This window comes from Oncorhynchus masou, chromosome 24 (assembly GCF_036934945.1).
Source record: "Oncorhynchus masou masou isolate Uvic2021 chromosome 24, UVic_Omas_1.1, whole genome shotgun sequence".
NCBI classification, from domain to species: domain Eukaryota; kingdom Metazoa; phylum Chordata; class Actinopteri; order Salmoniformes; family Salmonidae; genus Oncorhynchus; species Oncorhynchus masou.
Genome location: NC_088235.1, coordinates 114,190,774 through 114,210,982, shown reverse-complemented (window position 1 = coordinate 114,210,982; position 20,209 = coordinate 114,190,774). Strand labels below are relative to the sequence as shown.

Genomic DNA, 20,209 nt, shown 5'->3' with positions numbered 1-20,209 from the left:
TATTGATTCAGCTCCAGGGGTTTCCTAGGCCTCTTTCCACGGGGTTCCCAGGGTTCCACTTACCCGTAGAGAGTTCTTGGGAGTGATGGTCATCTTGGGGTTGGCGCTGGCTATCTCGCCATTGGAGGAGAGCTCGTTCTGGAATGCCTGCTTGAGCATCTTATTGGACGATTTCTCCACCAGTTGGATGAGGTCAGTGCTCAGAGCATCTCTGTTCTTCTCAAGGAAACCTAAATAACAACATGAGACTATACTAGTTCTTGTCCCAAATGGCACCCTATTCCCTACATAGTGCACTACTATAGACCAGGGCAAATAGGGAATAGGGTGCCATCTTGGGACGCAGTTAACATTATACAGACTTTATAATGATTATATCAAACACAAATAGTGGGCAGGTTGAAATAAGTCAAGTGGATCTCAATCCAACACAGGTACAAACTGTGTCATTACAGTTTAGAGTCGAGCAATACGATGTTTGCGTCTTTGAATAATCTTTTGGGATACCTTTTGAATCGTAGTGGACCACCCCGGCGAAATGCTGGATTCCAAACTGGGTGTCATGGTTGTTTTTAGGGGGAACGTAGACATCGCCCTTCCCATGTACCTGGTTCATCTTGTTGATCATGGTAGTATCTGTACCCTAAACAAACAAACAAACGGACAGACGGACAGACGGACAGAGGGACAGAGGGACAGACAGACAGACAGACAGACAGACAGACAGACAGACAGACAGACAGACAGACAGACAGACAGACAGACAGACAGATACACAGACAGACAGACACACAGACAGACAGACACACAGACAGACACACAGACAGACACGCAGACACATTTACATACATTTAAGTCATTTAGCAGACGCTCTTATCCAGAGAGACACAACAGAACAAAGAACCCAAAGCGTTAGGACCTTTCCACTTGTCCGAGCCAGAACGGCCCATAGCGTAAGAGACTACTTCTTGTTTCTGTAGCTTGAGGCAGCTTGATGTACACGAACATCACCTAGACAGGACGCTAGTCTATCACAGGGCCTCACTCGGAATGTTACTTGCACTTTAGAGCCTTGGTTCTCTTCCCTGGCCTACCCACAGGGGCTATTCAGGTAGACCTAATAACACACATAGGCCTTATAATCAATTGCACACGAAGTGGGTACTTCAGAGCACCGTGGAATTGGGGAACGGCAACCAAAAAAAAGTAGTTTAAGTGTCACTGAATTAATATGCGTTACAAAATGGCACCCTATTCCATACATGGTCAACTGTAGTTTACTAGAACCCTATGGGCCCTATAGTAGTGCACTATATAAGGAATAGGGTGCCATAGGGTCTAAAGTAGTGCACTACATAGGGAATAGGGTGCCATAGGGTCTAAAGTAGTGCACTACATAGGGAATAGGGTGCCATAGGGTCTAAAGTAGTGCACTACATAGGGAATAGGGTGCCATAGGGTCTAAAGTAGTGCACTACATAGGGAATAGGGTGCCATAGGGTCTAAAGTAGTGCACTACATAGGGAATAGGGTGCCATAGGGTCTAAAGTAGTGCACTACATAGGGAATAGGGTGCCATAGGGTCTAAAGTAGTGCACTACATAGGGAATAGGGTGCCATAGGGTCTAAAGTAGTGCACTACATAGGGAATAGGGTGTCATAGGGTCTAAAGTAGTGCACTACATAGGGAATAGGGTGCCATAGGGTCTAAAGTAGTGCACTACATAGGGAATAGGGTGCCATAGGGGCCTGGTCTAAAGTAGTGCACTATATAAGGAATAGGGTGCCATAGGGGCCTGGTCTAAAGTAGTGCACTACATAGGGAATAGGGTGCCATAGGGTCTAAAGTAGTGCACTACATAGGGAATAGGGTGCCATAGGGTCTAAAGTAGTGCACTACATAGGGAATAGGGTGCCATAGGGTCTAAAGTAGTGCACTACATAGGGAATAGGGTGCCATAGGGTCTAAAGTAGTGCACTACATAGGGAATAGGGTGCCATAGGGTCTAAAGTAGTGCACTACATAGGGAATAGGGTGCCATAGGGTCCTGGTCTAAAGTAGTGCACTACATAGGGAATAGGGTGTTAGGCTTCTGGTCTAAAGTAGTGCACTACATAGGGAATATGGTGCCATTTGAGACGTGGTCTTAAAGTGCAAGACGGAGACTAGGTACCTTGGGGAAGTTGCTCTCCTCGTCGATAAGTGCCAGGATGTTAAGAGACTTGTTGGCCAGCACGTCCAGTGTTCTCTGGTTGTCGTTGTATTCGATGTGCTTCCAGACGATGTTCTCGCGGGCGTACTCGTCCTGCTCCAGCTTGAAGACATGCTTCACAAAGAACTGCTGCAGCTGCTCGTTGGCGAAGTTGATGCACAGCTGCTCAAAACTGTAACGAAACGAGCGAACGACCCACGCAATAATCAAAAGATTGGTTCGACACACTTTAGGACGGTGACTATAGTCAAAGGCTGACTAACGTTAGGGAGATTAAAGGCGTAAACTGACAGCTGTGCTGCACGGGTAACAAAGTAGTTGGGAAGAGATTTTCAATGTACCGATTCCATGGCACATGGTTTAATGAACCGATATGCAAAACAACGCAGGATTCAAAACTTAGAATTTTGTAAAAATTCTTGCAACCAATAGAATGTTTTATATATATATATATATATGGTGGATACGACCATCCCAGCTCTGCAGATTCAGCTGCAAAGAGACAGAGTCCTTAGATCATTTGTTTTGGTATTGTCCAGAGGTAGCTTGTTTTTGGTCACAGGTTCAGGAATGGTTGGAGAAAGTAACATTTGCCTGGAGCTAACGCTGCAGATAGCACTACTGGGTGATTTGAAAAGCCACAGTCAATCAATTAATAATACAATAATGCTTTTAGCAAAAAAATGTATCTCTAATTTACAATCTGTAGAAACTATGAGAATAGAAAGGTTCAGAACTTGAAAGATATAAGGCAAATAGGAATCAAAGCTGAAGGGTGTTCAGAGATAGATGGGAGGAGTTGAGCAGAAGGGTGTTCAGAGATAGATGGGAGGAGTTGAGCTGAAGGGTGTTCAGAGATAGATGGGAGGAGTTGAGCTGAAGGGTGTTCAGAGATAGATGGGAGGAGTTGAGCAGAAGGGTGTTCAGAGATAGATGGGAGGAGTTGAGCTGAAGGGTGTTCAGAGATAGATGGGAGGAGTTGAGCTGAAGGGTGTTCAGAGATAGATGGGAGGGGTTGAGCAGAAGGGTGTTCAGAGATAGATGGGAGGAGTTGAGCTGAAGGGTGTTCAGAGATAGATGGGAGGAGTTGAGCTGAGAGGTGTTCAGAGATAGATGGGAGGAGTTGAGCAGAAGGGTGTTCAGAGATAGATGGGAGGAGTTGAGCTGAATGGTGTTCAGAGATAGATGGGAGGAGTTGAGCTGAAGGGTGTTCAGAGATAGATGGGAGGAGTTGAGCTGAAGGGTGTTCAGAGATAGATGGGAGGGGTTGAGCAGAAGGGTGTTCAGAGATAGATGGGAGGAGTTGAGCTGAAGGGTGTTCAGAGATAGATGGGAGGAGTTGAGCTGAATGGTGTTCAGAGATAGATGGGAGGAGTTGAGCTGAAGGGTGTTCAGAGATAGATGGGAGGAGTTGAGCTGAAGGGTGTTCAGAGATAGATGGGAGGAGTTGAGCTGAAGGGTGTTCAGAGATAGATGGGAGGGGTTGAGCAGAAGGGTGTTCAGAGATAGATGGGAGGGGTTGAGCTGAATGGTGTTCAGAGATAGATGGGAGGAGTTGAGCTGAATGGTGTTCAGAGATAGATGGGAGGAGTTGAGCTGAGAGGTGTTCAGAGATAGATGGGAGGGGTTGAGCTGAAGGGTGTTCAGAGATAGATGGGAGGAGTTGAGCTGAATGGTGTTCAGAGATAGATGGGAGGAGTTGAGCTGAATGGTGTTCAGAGATAGATGGGAGGGGTTGAGCTGAATGGTGTTCAGAGATAGATGGGAGGAGTTGAGCTGAATGGTGTTCAGAGATAGATGGGAGGAGTTGAGCTGAAGGGTGTTCAGAGATAGATGGGAGGGGTTGAGCTGAATGGTGTTCAGAGAGAGATGGGAGGAGTTGAGCTGAATGGTGTTCAGAGATAGATGGGAGGAGTTGAGCTGAATGGTGTTCAGAGATAGATGGGAGGAGTTGAGCTGAAGGGTGTTCAGAGATAGATGGGAGGAGTTGAGCTGAGAGGTGTTCAGAGATAGATGGGAGGGGTTGAGCTGAAGGGTGTTCAGAGATAGATGGGAGGAGTTGAGCTGAGAGGTGTTCAGAGATAGATGGGAGGGGTTGAGCTGAGAGGTGTTCAGAGATAGATGGGAGGAGTTGAGCTGAGAGGTGTTCAGAGATAGATGGGAGGGGTTGAGCTGAAGGGTGTTCAGAGATAGATGGGAGGAGTTGAGCTGAATGGTGTTCAGAGATAGATGGGAGGAGTTGAGCTGAGAGGTGTTCAGAGATAGATGGGAGGGGTTGAGCTGAAGGGTGTTCAGAGATAGATGGGAGGAGTTGACCTGAGAGGTGTTCAGAGATAGATGGGAGGAGTTGAGCAGAAGGGTGTTCAGAGATAGATGGGAGGAGTTGAGCTGAATGGTGTTCAGAGATAGATGGGAGGGGTTGAGGGTAGCTGAAGGATGGGACTGGATGGTGTTCAGAGATAGATGAGAGGAGTTGAGCTGAGGGGTGTTCAGAGATAGATGGGAGGAGTTGAGCTGAATGGTGTTCAGAGATAGATGGGAGGAGTTGAGCAGAAGGGTGTTCAGAGATAGATGGAGTTGAGCTGAGAGGTGTTCAGAGATAGATGGGAGGAGTTGAGCAGAAGGGTATTCAGAGATAGATGGGAGGAGTTGAGCAGAAGGGTGTTCAGAGATAGATGGGAGGAGTTGAGCAGAATGGTGTTCAGAGATAGATGGGAGGAGTTGAGCTGAATGGTGTTCAGAGATAGATGGGAGGAGTTGAGCTGAATGGTGTTCAGAGATAGATGGGAGGAGTTGAGCTGAATGGTGTTCAGAGATAGATGGGAGGAGTTGAGCTGAATGGTGTTCAGAGATAGATGGGAGGAGTTGAGCTGAGAGGTGTTCAGAGATAGATGGGAGGGGTTGAGCTGAAGGGTGTTCAGAGATAGATGGGAGGAGTTGAGGGTAGCTGAAGGATGGGACTGGATGGTGTTCAGAGATAGATGGGAGGAGTTGAGCTGAATGGTGTTCAGAGATAGATGGGAGGAGTTGAGCTGAATGGTGTTCAGAGATAGATGGGAGGAGTTGAGCAGAAGGGTGTTCAGAGATAGATGGGAGGAGTTGAGCAGAAGGGTGTTCAGAGATAGATGGGAGGAGTTGAGCAGAAGGGTGTTCAGAGATAGATGGGAGGAGTTGAGCAGAAGGGTGTTCAGAGATAGATGGGAGGAGTTGAGCAGAAGGGTGTTCAGAGATAGATGGGAGGGGTTGAGCTGAATGGTGTTCAGAGATAGATGGGAGGAGTTGAGCAGAAGGGTGTTCAGAGATAGATGGGAGGAGTTGAGCAGAAGGGTGTTCAGAGATAGATGGGAGGAGTTGAGCTGAATGGTGTTCAGAGATAGATGGGAGGAGTTGAGCTGAATGGTGTTCAGAGATAGATGGGAGGAGTTGAGCTGAATGGTGTTCAGAGATAGATGGGAGGAGTTGAGCTGAATGGTGTTCAGAGATAGATGGGAGGAGTTGAGCAGAAGGGTGTTCAGAGATAGATGGGAGGAGTTGAGCAGAAGGGTGTTCAGAGATAGATGGGAGGAGTTGAGCAGAAGGGTGTTCAGAGATAGATGGGAGGAGTTGAGCTGAAGGGTGTTCAGAGATAGATGGGAGGAGTTGAGCAGAAGGGTGTTCAGAAATAGATGGGAGGAGTTGAGCTGAAAGGTGTTCAGAGATAGATGGGAGGGGTTGAGCTGAATGGTGTTCAGAGATAGATGGGAGGAGTTGAGCTGAAGGGTGTTCAGAGATAGATGGGAGGAGTTGAGCTGAGGGGTGTTCAGAGATAGATGGGAGGAGTTGAGCTGAATGGTGTTCAGAGATAGATGGGAGGAGTTGAGCAGAAGGGTGTTCAGAGATAGATGGGAGGAGTTGAGCAGAAGGGTGTTCAGAGATAGATGGGAGGAGTTGAGCAGAAGGGTGTTCAGAGATAGATGGGAGGAGTTGAGGGTAGCTGAAGGATGGGACTGGATGGGATTTAGAGATATATGGGAGGGATTGAGGATAGCTGAAGGACTGGATGGTGTTCAGAGATAGATGGGAGGGGTTGAGGGTCGCTGAAGGACTGGATGGTGTTCAGAGATAGATGGGAGGGGTTGAGGATAGCTGAAGGACTGGATGGTGTTCAGAGATAGATGGGAGGGGTTGAGGGAAGCTGAAGGATGGGACTGGATGGTGTTCAGAGAGAGATGGGAGGGGTTGAGGGTAGCTGAAGGACTGGATGGTGTTCAGAGATAGATGGGAGGGGTTGAGGGGAGCTGAAGGATGGGACTGGATGGTGTTCAGAGATAGATGGGAGGAGTTGAGCTGAATGGTGTTCAGAGATAGATGGGAGGAGTTGAGCTGAATGGTGTTCAGAGATAGATGGGAGGAGTTGAGCAGAAGGGTGTTCAGAGATAGATGGGAGGAGTTGAGCAGAAGGGTGTTCAGAGATAGATGGGAGGAGTTGAGCAGAAGGGTGTTCAGAGATAGATGGGAGGAGTTGAGCAGAAGGGTGTTCAGAGATAGATGGGAGGAGTTGAGCAGAAGGGTGTTCAGAGATAGATGGGAGGGGTTGAGCTGAATGGTGTTCAGAGATAGATGGGAGGAGTTGAGCAGAAGGGTGTTCAGAGATAGATGGGAGGAGTTGAGCAGAAGGGTGTTCAGAGATAGATGGGAGGAGTTGAGCTGAATGGTGTTCAGAGATAGATGGGAGGAGTTGAGCTGAATGGTGTTCAGAGATAGATGGGAGGAGTTGAGCTGAATGGTGTTCAGAGATAGATGGGAGGAGTTGAGCAGAATGGTGTTCAGAGATAGATGGGAGGAGTTGAGCAGAAGGGTGTTCAGAGATAGATGGGAGGAGTTGAGCAGAAGGGTGTTCAGAGATAGATGGGAGGAGTTGAGGGTAGCTGAAGGATGGGACTGGATGGGATTTAGAGATATATGGGAGGGATTGAGGATAGCTGAAGGACTGGATGGTGTTCAGAGATAGATGGGAGGGGTTGAGGGTCGCTGAAGGACTGGATGGTGTTCAGAGATAGATGGGAGGGGTTGAGGATAGCTGAAGGACTGGATGGTGTTCAGAGATAGATGGGAGGGGTTGAGGGAAGCTGAAGGATGGGACTGGATGGTGTTCAGAGAGAGATGGGAGGGGTTGAGGGTAGCTGAAGGACTGGATGGTGTTCAGAGATAGATGGGAGGGGTTGAGGGGAGCTGAAGGATGGGACTGGATGGTGTTCAGACATAGATGGGAGGGGTTGAGGGAAGCTGAAGGATGGGATTAAAAACAAATAAAATATATCTATTGTAAAATACATTGTCATTTTTTTTCAAGAAAATGTGGGAATGTTTTAAAAAAGTAAATGGAATTTTGCAACCCTAATTACCCCATGTGGGAATGAATGAATTATTTTGTGATGGTACAGACCTGTTTTTGTTGAAGTTCTCGAAGCCGAAGATGTCCAGCAGACCGATAGACTGTCTGACGTATTTGGTGTCCTCAGGAGGAGGCTTGAACACAGCCTTGTTGATCTTCCCCACCACCCAGACAAACAGCCTACCATAGATGGCCTGGTGGAAAACAGAGCAACAGGGCAGGATACTAGCAAACATTATCCTACTGTCCTATTTGCATTGTACATTATCATACATTATCTTAGAGACATAATTATATTCTTGCCAAGCATCAAAGATGATAACGTTTATATTTTTAACTAATGACTGAAAAGGTTCACAAAGAAGAGCGTCTGATTTAAACTCAAGATATATTATGATCTTAGTAGGAGCACATGCAGTCCCCTAGCCTGGTCCCAGGTCTGTTTGTGTTGTCTTGTCAACTCCTATGGTCATTACCTAGCCTCGTCACAGGTCTGTTTGTGTTGTCAACTCCTATGTTCATTACCTAGCCTGGTCACAGGTCTGTTTGTGTTGTCTTGTCAACTCCTATGGTCATTACCTAGCCTGGTCACAGGTCTGTTTGTGTTGTCTTGTCAACTCCTATGGTCATTAGCTAGCCTGGTCACAGGTCTGTTTGTCTTGTCAACTCCTATGTTCATTACCTAGCCTGGTCACAGGTCTGTTTGTGTTGTCTTGTCAACTCCTATGGTCATTACCTAGCCTGGTCACAGGTCTGTTTGTGTTGTCTTGTCAACTCCTATGGTCATTACCTAGCCTGGTCACAGGTCTGTTTGTGTTGTCTTGTCAACTCCTATGGTCATTACCTAGCCTGGTCACAGGTCTGTTTGTGTTGTCTTGTCAACTCCTATGGTCATTACCTAGCCTGGTCACAGATCTGTTTGTGTTGTCTTGTCAACTCCTATGGTCATTACCTAGCCTGGTCACAGATCTGTTTGTGTTGTCTTGTCAACTCCTATGGTCATTACCTAGCCTGGTCACAGGTCTGTTTGTGTTGTCTTGTCAACTCCTATGGTCATTACCTAGCCTGGTCCCAGATCAGTTTGTGCTGTATTGTCAACTCCTATGTTCATTACCTAGCCTGGTCCCAGATCAGTTTGTGCTGTCTTGTCAACGCCTATGTTCATTACCTAGCCTGGTCCCAGATTAGTTTGTGCTGTCTTGTCATTGTCACTCAATTTGGCAAGACAATAAGTGGTACCAGCCTCACCTTGACAAATGCATCTTTGCCGTCCATGGCCTGGGCAGAGGTGAGAGGTTTGGTCACACTCTCCCTGGAGGTCATGAAGGAACGCTGGGTCAGACTCTTCTCCAGGGCCTTGGGGTCCACCTGAACCACACACAGAGAGGGGCAGAGGTCAGTGACAGGTTCGTCTGGAGCTAACAGATATCACACCATATTCTTGTGTAACCCATCGTATTCCTGAGAACCGAAGGCAGTTTCCGGGTACGGAGACATCTAGGACGTCTGGGACTGAGGCCTCTGACAGGCTGGGATTGAGGCTAGTGACAGGCTGGGATTGAGGCCTCTGACAGGCTGGGATTGAGGCCTCTGACAGGCTGGGATTGAGGCCTCTGACAGGCTGGGATTGAGGCCTCTGACAGGCTGGGATTGAGGCTAGTGACAGGCTGGGATTGAGGCTAGTGACAGGCTGGGATTGAGGCTAGTGACAGGCTGGGATTGAGGCTCGTGACAGGCTGGGATTGAGGCCTCTGACAGGCTGGGATTGAGGCCTCTGACAGGCTGGGATTGAGGCTAGTGACAGGCTGGGATTGAGGCTAGTGACAGGCTGGGATTGAGGCTAGTGACAGGCTGGGATTGAGGTCTCTGACAGGCTGGGATTGAGGCTAGTGACAGGCTGGGATTGAGGCTAGTGACAGGCTGGGATTGAGGCTAGTGACAGGCTGGGATTGAGGCTAGTGACAGGCTGGGATTGAGGCTAGTGACAGGCTGGGATTGAGGCTAGTGACAGGCTGGGATTGAGGCCTCTGACAGGCTGGGATTGAGGCTAGTGACAGGCTGGGATTGAGGCTAGTGACAGGCTGGGATTGAGGCTAGTGACAGGCTGGGATTGAGGCTCGTGACAGGCTGGGATTGAGGCTAGTGACAGGCTGGGATTGAGGCCTCTGACAGGCTGGGATTGAGGCTAGTGACAGGCTGGGATTGAGGCTCGTGACAGGCTGGGATTGAGGCCTCTGACAGGCTGGGATTGAGGCTAGTGACAGGCTGGGATTGAGGCTCGTGACAGGCTGGGATTGAGGCTAGTGACAGGCTGGGATTGAGGCCTCTGACAGGCTGGGATTGAGGCTAGTGACAGGCTGGGATTGAGGCCTCTGACAGGCTGGGACTGAGGCTAGTGACAGGCTGGGATTGAGGCCTCTGACAGGCTGGGATTGAGGCCTCTGACAGGCTGGGATTGAGGCCTCTGACAGGCTGGGATTGAGGCCTCTGACAGGCTGGGATTGAGGCTAGTGACAGGCTGGGATTGAGGCTAGTGACAGGCTGGGATTGAGGCTAGTGACAGGCTGGGATTGAGGCTCGTGACAGGCTGGGATTGAGGCCTCTGACAGGCTGGGATTGAGGCCTCTGACAGGCTGGGATTGAGGCTAGTGACAGGCTGGGATTGAGGCTAGTGACAGGCTGGGATTGAGGCTAGTGACAGGCTGGGATTGAGGTCTCTGACAGGCTGGGATTGAGGCTAGTGACAGGCTGGGATTGAGGCTAGTGACAGGCTGGGATTGAGGCTAGTGACAGGCTGGGATTGAGGCTAGTGACAGGCTGGGATTGAGGCTAGTGACAGGCTGGGATTGAGGCTAGTGACAGGCTGGGATTGAGGCCTCTGACAGGCTGGGATTGAGGCTAGTGACAGGCTGGGATTGAGGCTAGTGACAGGCTGGGATTGAGGCTAGTGACAGGCTGGGATTGAGGCTCGTGACAGGCTGGGATTGAGGCTAGTGACAGGCTGGGATTGAGGCCTCTGACAGGCTGGGATTGAGGCTAGTGACAGGCTGGGATTGAGGCTCGTGACAGGCTGGGATTGAGGCCTCTGACAGGCTGGGATTGAGGCTAGTGACAGGCTGGGATTGAGGCTCGTGACAGGCTGGGATTGAGGCTAGTGACAGGCTGGGATTGAGGCCTCTGACAGGCTGGGATTGAGGCTCGTGACAGGCTGGGATTGAGGCTCGTGACAGGCTGGGATTGAGGCTAGTGACAGGCTGGGATTGAGGCTAGTGACAGGCTGGGATTGAGGCCTCTGACAGGCTGGGATTGAGGCTAGTGACAGGCTGGGATTGAGGCTAGTGACAGGCTGGGATTGAGGCCTCTGACAGGCTGGGATTGAGGCTAGTGACAGGCTGGGATTGAGGCTAGTGACAGGCTGGGATTGAGGCTAGTGACATGCTGGGATTGAGGCTAGTGACAGGCTGGGATTGAGGCTAGTGACAGGCTGGGATTGAGGCTCGTGACAGGCTGGGATTGAGGCCTCTGACAGGCTGGGATTGAGGCCTCTGACAGGCTGGGATTGAGGCTAGTGACAGGCTGGGATTGAGGCTAGTGACAGGCTGGGATTGAGGCCTCTGACAGGCTGGGATTGAGGCTAGTGACAGGCTGGGATTGAGGCTAGTGACAGGCTGGGACTGAGGCTAGTGACAGGCTGGGATTGAGGCCTCTGACAGGCTGGGATTGAGGCTAGTGACAAGCTGGGATTGAGGCTAGTGACAGGCTGGGATTGAGGCTTGTGACAGGCTGGGATTGAGGCCTCTGACAGGCTGGGATTGAGGCCTCTGACAGGCTGGGATTGAGGCTAGTGACAGGCTGGGATTGAGGCTAGTGACAGGCTGGGATTGAGGCTCGTGACAGGCTGGGATTGAGGCTAGTGACAGGCTGGGATTGAGGCCTGTGACTGGCTGGGATTGAGGCCTGTGACATGCTGGGATTGAGGCTAGTGACAGGCTGGGATTGAGGCCTGTGACAGGCTGGGATTGAGGCCTGTGACATGCTGGGATTGAGGCTAGTGACAGGCTGGGATTGAGGCTAGTGACAGGCTGGGATTGAGGCTAGTGACAGGCTCACCTCCAGAAGTTTGACTGCCATGTTGAAATGATGTGACGTCATGACGTCACAGCTCTCCAGATTATTCAAAATGGTGGCTGTAAGGATCAAAGATATGGAAGTCAGTTACAGTAGGTACTTCAACGGCCCAATGGATTTGACATGCAAAAAAATGTCTTCCTCCCCAACAGCCCCAAACCATGGCTCCATCTCAACTTGTCTTTCCGTGATTCCTCACATCCTGTTTTTATCACCTCCTTCTAGACCTTATTATAGTAGTAGGTCCAAGAAGAGATGAGGGGTTAGGGTAAAGTCCCAATCCTAGACCAGGAGAGAGGGGCTGGGGTAAAGTCCCCGTCCTAGACCCGGAGAGAGGGGTTAGGGTAAAGTCCCAATCCTAGACCAGGAGAGAGGGGTTAGGGTAAAGTCCCAATCCTAGACCAGGAGAGAGGGGTTGGGGTAAAGTCCCAATCCTAGACCAGGAGAGAGGGGTTAGGGTAAAGTCCCAATCCTAGACCAGGAGAGAGGGGTTGGGGTAAAGTCCCAATCCTAGACCAGGAGAGAGGGGTTAGGGTAAAGTCCCAATCCTAGACCAGGAGAGAGGGGTTAGGGTAAAGTCCCAATCCTAGACCAGGAGAGAGGGGTTAGGGTAAAGTCCCAATCCTAGACCAGGAGAGAGGGGTTAGGGTAAAGTCCCAATCCTAGACCAGGAGAGAGGGGTTAGGGTAAAGTCCCACACCTAGACCAGGAGAGGGGTTAGGGTAAAGTCCCAATCCTAGACCAGGAGAGAGGGGTTGGGGTAAAGTTCCAATCCTAGACCAGGAGAGAGGGGTTAGGTTAAAGTCCCAATCAAATACCAGGAGAGAGGGGTTGGGGTAAAGTCCCAATCCTAGACCAGGAGAGAGGGGTTGGGGTAAAGTCCCACTCCTAGACCAGGAGAGAGGGGTTAGGGTAAAATCCCAATCCTAGACCAGGAGAGAGGGGTTTGGGTAAAGTCCCAGACCTAGACCAGGAGAGAGGGGTTAGGGTAAAATCCCAATCCTAGACCAGGAGAGAGGGGTTAGGGTAAAGTCCCAGACCTAGTCCAGGAGATGCAAGGAATAGGGTGAATAGAGCAAAATTATAAAACCCTCCCTGATCCTGACCTTCAAACATATAAACCTCTGCTCTCTGATCCTGACCTTCAAACATATAAACCTCTCCTCTCTGATCCTGACCTTCAAACATATAAACCTCTCCTCCCTGATCCTGACCTTCAAATATATAAACCTCTCCTCTCTGATCCTGACCTTCAAACATACAAACCTCTCCTCTCTGATCCTGACCTTCAGATATATAAACCTCTCCTCTCCTCCCTGATCCTGACCTTCAAACATATAAACCTCTCCTCTCTGATCCTGACCTTCAAATATATAAACCTCTCCTCTCCTCCCTGATCCTGACCTTCAAACATATAAACCTCTCCTCTCTGATCCTGACCTTCAAACATATAAACCTCTCCTCTCTGATCCTGACCTTCAGATATATAAACCTCTCCTCACCTCCATAATCCTGACCTCTCCTCACTGATCCTTACCTTCAAATATATAAACCTCTCCTCCCTGATCCTGACCTTCAAACATATAAACCTCTCCTCTCTGATCCTGACCTTCAGATATATAAACCTCTCCTCACCTCCATAATCCTGACCTCTCCTCACTGATCCTTACCTTCAAATATATAAACCTCTCCTCTCTGATCCTGACCTTCAAACATATAAACCTCTCCTCTCTGATCCTGACCTTCAAACATATAAACCTCTCCTCCCTGATCCTGACCTTCAAACATACAAACCTCTCCTCTCTGATCCTGACCTTCAAACATATAAACCTCTCCTCTCCTCCCTGATCCTGACCTTCAAAGATATAAACCTCTCCTCCTTGATCCTGACCTTCAAACATATAAACCTCTCCTCTCCTCCCTGATCCTGACCTTTCCTCACTGATCCTTACCTTCAAACATATAAACCTCTCCTCCATAATCCTGACCTTCAGATATATAAACCTCTCCTCCCTGATCCTGACCTTCAGATATATAAACCTCTCCTCCCTGATCCTGACCTCTCCTCCCTGATCCTGACCTCTCCTCTCTGATCCTGACCTTCAGATATATAAACCTCTCCTCCCTGATACTGACCTTCAGATATATAAACCTCTCCTCCCTGATCCTGACCTTCAGATATATAAACCTCTCCTCCCTGATCCTGACCTCTCCTCTCTGATCCTGACCTTCAGATATATAAACCTCTCCTCTCTGATCCTGACCTTCAGATATATAAACCTCTCCTCTCTGATCCTGACCTCTCCTCCCTGATCCTGACCTCTCCTCTCTGATCCTGACCTTCAAATATATAAACCTCTCCTCTCCTCCCTGATCCTGACCTTCAAATATATAAACCTCTCCTCCTTGATCCTGACCTTCAAACATATAAACCTCTCCTCACCTCCATAATCCTGACCTTCAGATATATAAACCTCTCCTCTCTGATCCTGACCTTCAAACATATAAACCTCTCCTCTCTGATCCTGACCTTCAAATATATAAACCTCTCCTCTCCTCCCTGATCCTGACCTTCAAATATATAAACCTCTCCTCCCTGATCCTGACCTTCAAAGATATAAACCTCTCCTCCCTGATCCTGACCTTCAAAGTGGACGTTTCCCAGGTGCAGAATGGCGGCCAGCAGTTTGTTGATCTCCCAGGAGTCATTCTCAGAGAACATCAGGATCTTCATGGCCGAGCGGAAGTGGGCGTACTCCTTAATGTCATCGCGCCCATCGCAACTGGTGCAGTTACCCTGACAACGCAGAACGACAACAACCAGGCTCAGAACAAGGATGATACAGATGCACTGTCCATTTTTATTTCATCTTTATTTTTATTTTTTTTGTGTGAATTTTACCCCTTTTTCTCCCCCAATTCCGTGGTATCCAATTGTTTTAGTAGCTACTATCTTGTCTCAGCGCTGTCTCATCGCAACAACTCCAGTACGGGCTCGGGGGAGACGAAGGTTGAAAGTCATGCGTCCTCCGATACACAACACAACCCAAACCAAGCCGCACTGCTTCTTAACACAGCGCGCATCCAACCCGGAGGAAACACCGTGCACCTGGCGACCTTGGTTAGCGCGCACTGCGCCCGGCCCGCCACAGTCGCTGGTGCGCTATGAGACGAGGACATCCTTACCGACCAAACCCTCCCTAACCCGGTCGCCCCATGGACCTCCCGGTCGCGGCCGGTTACGACAGAGCCTGGGCGCAAACCCAGAGTCTCTGATGGCACAGCTGGCGCTGCAAGACAGCGCCCTGAACCACTGCGCCACCCGGGAGGCCTTAATTTAATCTTTATTTAACTAGCCATAAGGGATTAAAGTTTATTCCATTCCAGGTTTTCTATCCCAGGTGTTGGTAGTAGTACCAATGAGGTCCATAAACACAATACATGTAAATACAAACTATTAGCATATACACTGAGTATACCAAACATTAAGAACACCTTCCTAATATTGTGCTGGCCCATGTTGACTCCAACGCTTCCCACAGTTGTGTCAAGTTGGCTGGATGTCCTTTGGGTGGTGGACCGTTCTTGATACACATGGGGAAACTGTTGAGCGTGAAAAACCCAGCAGCGTTGCAGTTCTTGACACAAACCGGTACCACTGGCTCCAACTAACATACCTCGTTCAAAGACACTTCAATATTTTGTCTTGCCCGTTCACCCTCTGAATGGCACACACACACAGTTCATGTCTCAATTGTCTCACAATTTTAAAATCCTTCTTTAACCCGTCTCCTCCCCTTCACCTCCACTGATTGAAGTGGATTTAACAAGTGACATCAATAAGGAATCATAGCTTCACCTGGACTCACCTGGTCAGTTTATGTCATGGAAAGAGCAGGTGTTCATAATGTTTTGTCCACTCTGTGTATATGTCGGTGTTGTTACCATGGTGATGTAGTTGTACTACATAGTCGTGTGTGTGGTTGTTACCATGGTGAGGTAGTTGTACTACATAGTCGTGTGTGTGGTTGTTACCATGGTGAGGTAGTTGTACTACATAGTCGTGTGTGTGGTTGTTACCATGGTGAGGTAGTTGTACTACATAGTCGTGTGTGTGGTTGTTACCATGGTGAGGTAGTTGTACTACATAGTCGTGTGTGTGGTTGTTACCATGGTGATGTAGTTGTACTACATAGTCGTGTGTGTGGTTGTTACCATGGTGAGGTAGTTGTACTACATAGTCGTGTGTGTGGTTGTTACCATGGTGAGGTAGTTGTACTACATAGTCGTGTGTGTGGTTGTTACCATGGTGAGGTAGTTGTACTACATAGTCGTGTGTGTGGTTGTTACCATGGTGATGTAGTTGTACTACATAGTCGTGTGTGTGGTTGTTACCATGGTGATGTAGTTGTACTACATAGTCGTGTGTGTGGTTGTTACCATGGTGAGGTAGTTGTACTACATAGTCGTGTGTGTGGTTGTTACCATGGTGAGGTAGTTGTACTACATAGTCGTGTGTGTGGTTGTTACCATGGTGAGGTAGTTGTACTACATAGTCGTGTGTGTGTGGTTGTTACCATGGTGAGGTAGTTGTACTACATAGTCGTGTGTGTGGTTGTTACCATGGTGATGTAGTTGTACTACATAGTCGTGTGTGTGGTTGTTACCATGGTGATGTAGTTGTACTACATAGTCGTGTGTGTGGTTGTTACCATGGTGAGGTAGTTGTACTACATAGTCGTGTGTGTGGTTGTTACCATGGTGAGGTAGTTGTACTACATAGTCGTGTGTGTGGTTGTTACCATGGTGAGGTAGTTGTACTACATAGTCGTGTGTGTGGTTGTTACCATGGTGAGGTAGTTGTACTACATAGTCGTGTGTGTGGTTGTTACCATGGTGAGGTAGTTGTACTACATAGTCGTGTGTGTGGTTGTTACCATGGTGAGGTAGTTGTACTACATAGTCGTGTGTGTGGTTGTTACCATGGTGAGGTAGTTGTACTACATAATCGTGTGTGTGGTTGTTACCATGGTGAGGTAGTTGTACTACATAGTCGTGTGTGTGGTTGTTACCATGGTGAGGTAGTTGTACTACATAGTCGTGTGTGTGGTTGTTACCATGGTGAGGTAGTTGTACTACATAGTCGTGTGTGTGGTTGTTACCATGGTGAGGTAGTTGTACTACATAGTCGTGTGTGTGGTTGTTACCATGGTGAGGTAGTTGTACTACATAGTCGTGTGTGTGGTTGTTACCATGGTGAGGTAGTTGTACTCGGAGGCGTTGCCTAGAGACAGGATCTTCTTCTGTTCAGCTGGCATCCCCATCAACATACAGTAGAAGATGTGGTAGTTCCTCTCCTCAGGGGCCTGACAAACAAACACCCCTTTAATTGTCACACCCCTTTAATTGTAATAACCCCTTTAATATTTAACACCCCTTTAATTGTAACACCCCTTTAATTGTCACACCACTTTAATTGTAACACCCCTTTAATTGTCACACCCCTTTAATTGTAACACCCCTTTAATTGTCACACCCCTTTAATTGTCACACCCCCGTTTAATTGTCACACCTCTTTAATTGTAACACCCCTTTAATTGTAACACCCAGGTTTAATTGTAACACCCCTTTAATATTTAACACCCCCTTTAATTGGAACACCCCTTTAATTGGAACACCCCTTTAATTGTCACACCCCTTTAATTGTCACACCCCTTTAATTGTCACACCCCTTTAATTGTCACACCCCTTTAATTGTCACACCCTTTTATTGTCACACCCCTTTTATTGTCACACCCCTTTAATTGTCACACCCCTTTAATTGTAACACCCCCTTTAATTGTCACACCCCTTTAATTGTCACACCCCTTTAATTGTCACACCCCTTTAATTGTAACACCCCTTTAATTGTCACACCCCTTTAATTGTCACACCCCTTTAATTGTAACACCCCTTTAATTGTAACACCCCTTTAATTGTAACACCCCTTTAATTGTAACACCCCGTTAATTGTCACACCCCTTTAATTGTCACACCCCTTTAATTGTCACACCCCTTTAATTGTAACACCCCTTTAATTGTAACACCCCTTTAATTGTCACACCCCTTTAATTGTAACACCCATTTAATTGAAACACATATTTATTGACATTCTCTCATGGATGTAAATCCATGTCTCCTACCTGTCTGCAGACGCGAGACTTCTCCAAGAGGTACTGTTCTATCTTAGCCCCTTCGATGGCCCCGCCCTTAGTGAAGTTAATGTCTATGTACTTCCCAAAACGACTGGAGTTGTCATTGCGGATGGTTTTGGCATTGCCAAAGGCTGAAAGAATAAGCAGAAGTTAAAATGTGTTTGTACGGTAGTGAAAAAAACAACAAACATTTTTCATTCTAAAAAGGACCACAGGTCCACAGGGAGAAGAGATTGAAGATCCAAGCCTGATGAACGCATGAATGAATCAATCAAATCAAATGCTCTTTACGCCAGCCCCAAAGCCTTTACCCTCCAGTATAGGGTTAGCCTCCAGAATCTGTTGTTCTATCCAGGAGTGTTGTCCACTGACAGCAGCTAGGAACTGCAGCATTAACTTGGTGCTCTCGGTCTTTCCTGCTCCAGACTCGCCACTGAAACAAACAGGGAAACATAGTTTTTTTTAAAGGCTATTCCAGTCTAAATGTACTCTTCTAGTTGATTTTATCATGATGTATGGTCCTGATTTTTCAAACCTAGTTACTCCCCACCACACACAGGGGCAAAAAAAAAACGTGTTGAATCGAAATGTTGTTTCCACTTCAATTTTCCACCAAAGATAATCAATATGATGACGTTGAATCAATGTTAAAAACTGATTGCATTTAAAAAATAAAAAAGTCCTCAATGTTGTGTCATTTTCAACTACATGGTTAAATAAAGGTTACATTTAAAAACATTCAGGGCAGGTGGGGCAGATTATAAATATGGATTTATTTTTGCGGGGGGGGGGGGCTTTATTTATTTATTATTCAATGAGCAAATATATACATATCATTGAGTTGATAAAGCTGCATACAAACACAGACGCTGTTTTCTTGAGTGAGGCAGTTCTGTTGGGACACTAACAGTTTGTCACCGTTACAGAGCATGTGTTGTTTAGTGGCTTTGCTGGATCCTTTATTGTTGTTGTTTTCCCCCAACAAGATCGCCGTGCTAAAACCGCCACGGGTTGTTTTAAGGCTACATCAACTTTGACCTAAACCCAATGACATGTTTCGTGTTTTTGTTATTGATTTCACGTTGAAATCAAGTTAGTTGACAACTCCACCAAATCTAGACGTTGAACTGATGTATGTATACAACCTCCTGGCCCTCCCCCTCCCTCGCCTCCCCCTCTCACCCATCTGCCCCCTCTCACCCCTCCCTTCCTCTCCTCCATCTCCTCCCCCTCCCTCCCTTCCTCTCCTCCATCTCCTCCCCCTCCCTCCCTCCCTCTCCTCCTCCCTCTCCCCCCCCCCTCCCCTCCCTGCCTCCCTCCTCCCTCTCCCCCCTCCCTGTCTCCCTCTCCTCCCCCCCCTTCCTCCCTCTCCCCCCTCCCTCTCCTCCTCCCTCTCCCCCTCCCCTTCCCCCTCCCTCCCCCCTCTCCCTCCCTCCCTCCCTCTCCCTCCTCCCTCCCTCCTCCCCCCCCCTTCCCTCTCCCTCCTCCCTCTCCCCCCTCCCCTCCCTGCCTCCCTCCTCCCTCTCCTCCCCCCCTCCCCCCTCCCTCCCTCTCCCTCCTCCCCTCCCCCCTCCCCTCCCTGCCTCCCTCCCTCCCTCTCCCCCCCCCTCCCTCCCCCCCCTCCCTCCCTCTCCCCCCCTCCCTCCCTCCCTCTCCTCCTCCCTCTCCCCCTCTCCTCCCTTTCCCCCCCCCTCCCTCCCTCTCCTCCTCCCTCTCCCTCCTCCCCCCCTCCCTCCCTCCCTCCCCCTCCCCCCTCCCTCCCTCCCTCTCCCCCCCCCCCTCCCTCCCTCCCTCCCTCTCCCTCTCCCCCTCTCCGACCTGATGACACAGCACTGGTCCTTCTTGTTGCGTCTCATGTTGAAGAAGCAGCTGTCTGCGATGGCGAACACGTGTGGCGGCAGCTCTCCCAGCCGGCGGTCTGTGTACAGATGCACCTGCTCTGTAGTATAGAGAGGCAGCAGCTGGTACGGGTTCACTGCCACCAGAATGGAGCCTGTGTACGTCTAGACACAACACAGAGAACGTTGTGGCTGTCACACACGCAGTGGTACTGAGATGGGTGATGTGAGTGTGTGTTATTGTGTGAGAATGAGAGAGACGTTATCCGTCAGAACGTGGCACTACTGATGAAAAGAGTGTGTGTCCAACAACATCATTCCATTAAAACAACATTCAGTAACGCTACAGTATAACCCTTAGTCTCGCTTGCCTGAGAAAGAGGCTATACAACCTCCTCCAGCCAGGACACAGCGCAGAGAGGCTACTCAGTCAAGGAAGTGTTTATGATTTACTGTCCAGAT

General features: G+C 48.7%; 1 protein-coding gene across 5 annotated transcripts in view; it reads right to left on the bottom strand.

Moving 5' to 3' along the window:
• Positions 1-20,209, bottom strand: part of LOC135513305 (unconventional myosin-VIIa-like) — a 108,337-nt gene that overhangs the window by 82,199 nt on the left and 5,929 nt on the right. For 4 of the 5 annotated variants that reach the window (XM_064936203.1, XM_064936201.1, XM_064936204.1 and 1 more), the window contains exons 5-15: positions 19,728-19,912; positions 18,221-18,342; positions 17,898-18,040; positions 16,968-17,081; positions 14,359-14,512; positions 11,698-11,774; positions 8,836-8,955; positions 7,639-7,781; positions 2,175-2,385; positions 508-643; positions 64-230 (exon numbers count right to left, since the gene is read on the bottom strand). In XM_064936203.1, coding sequence (XP_064792275.1) covers positions 64-230; positions 508-643; positions 2,175-2,385; positions 7,639-7,781; positions 8,836-8,955; positions 11,698-11,774; positions 14,359-14,512; positions 16,968-17,081; positions 17,898-18,040; positions 18,221-18,342; positions 19,728-19,912 — 1,572 coding nt within the window. Of the gene's footprint in view, positions 1-63; positions 231-507; positions 644-2,174; positions 2,386-7,638; positions 7,782-8,835; positions 8,956-11,697; positions 11,775-14,358; positions 14,513-15,705; positions 15,720-16,967; positions 17,082-17,897; positions 18,041-18,220; positions 18,343-19,727; positions 19,913-20,209 lie in introns of those variants that run through there. The other variant, XM_064936200.1, reaches the window with a different exon arrangement.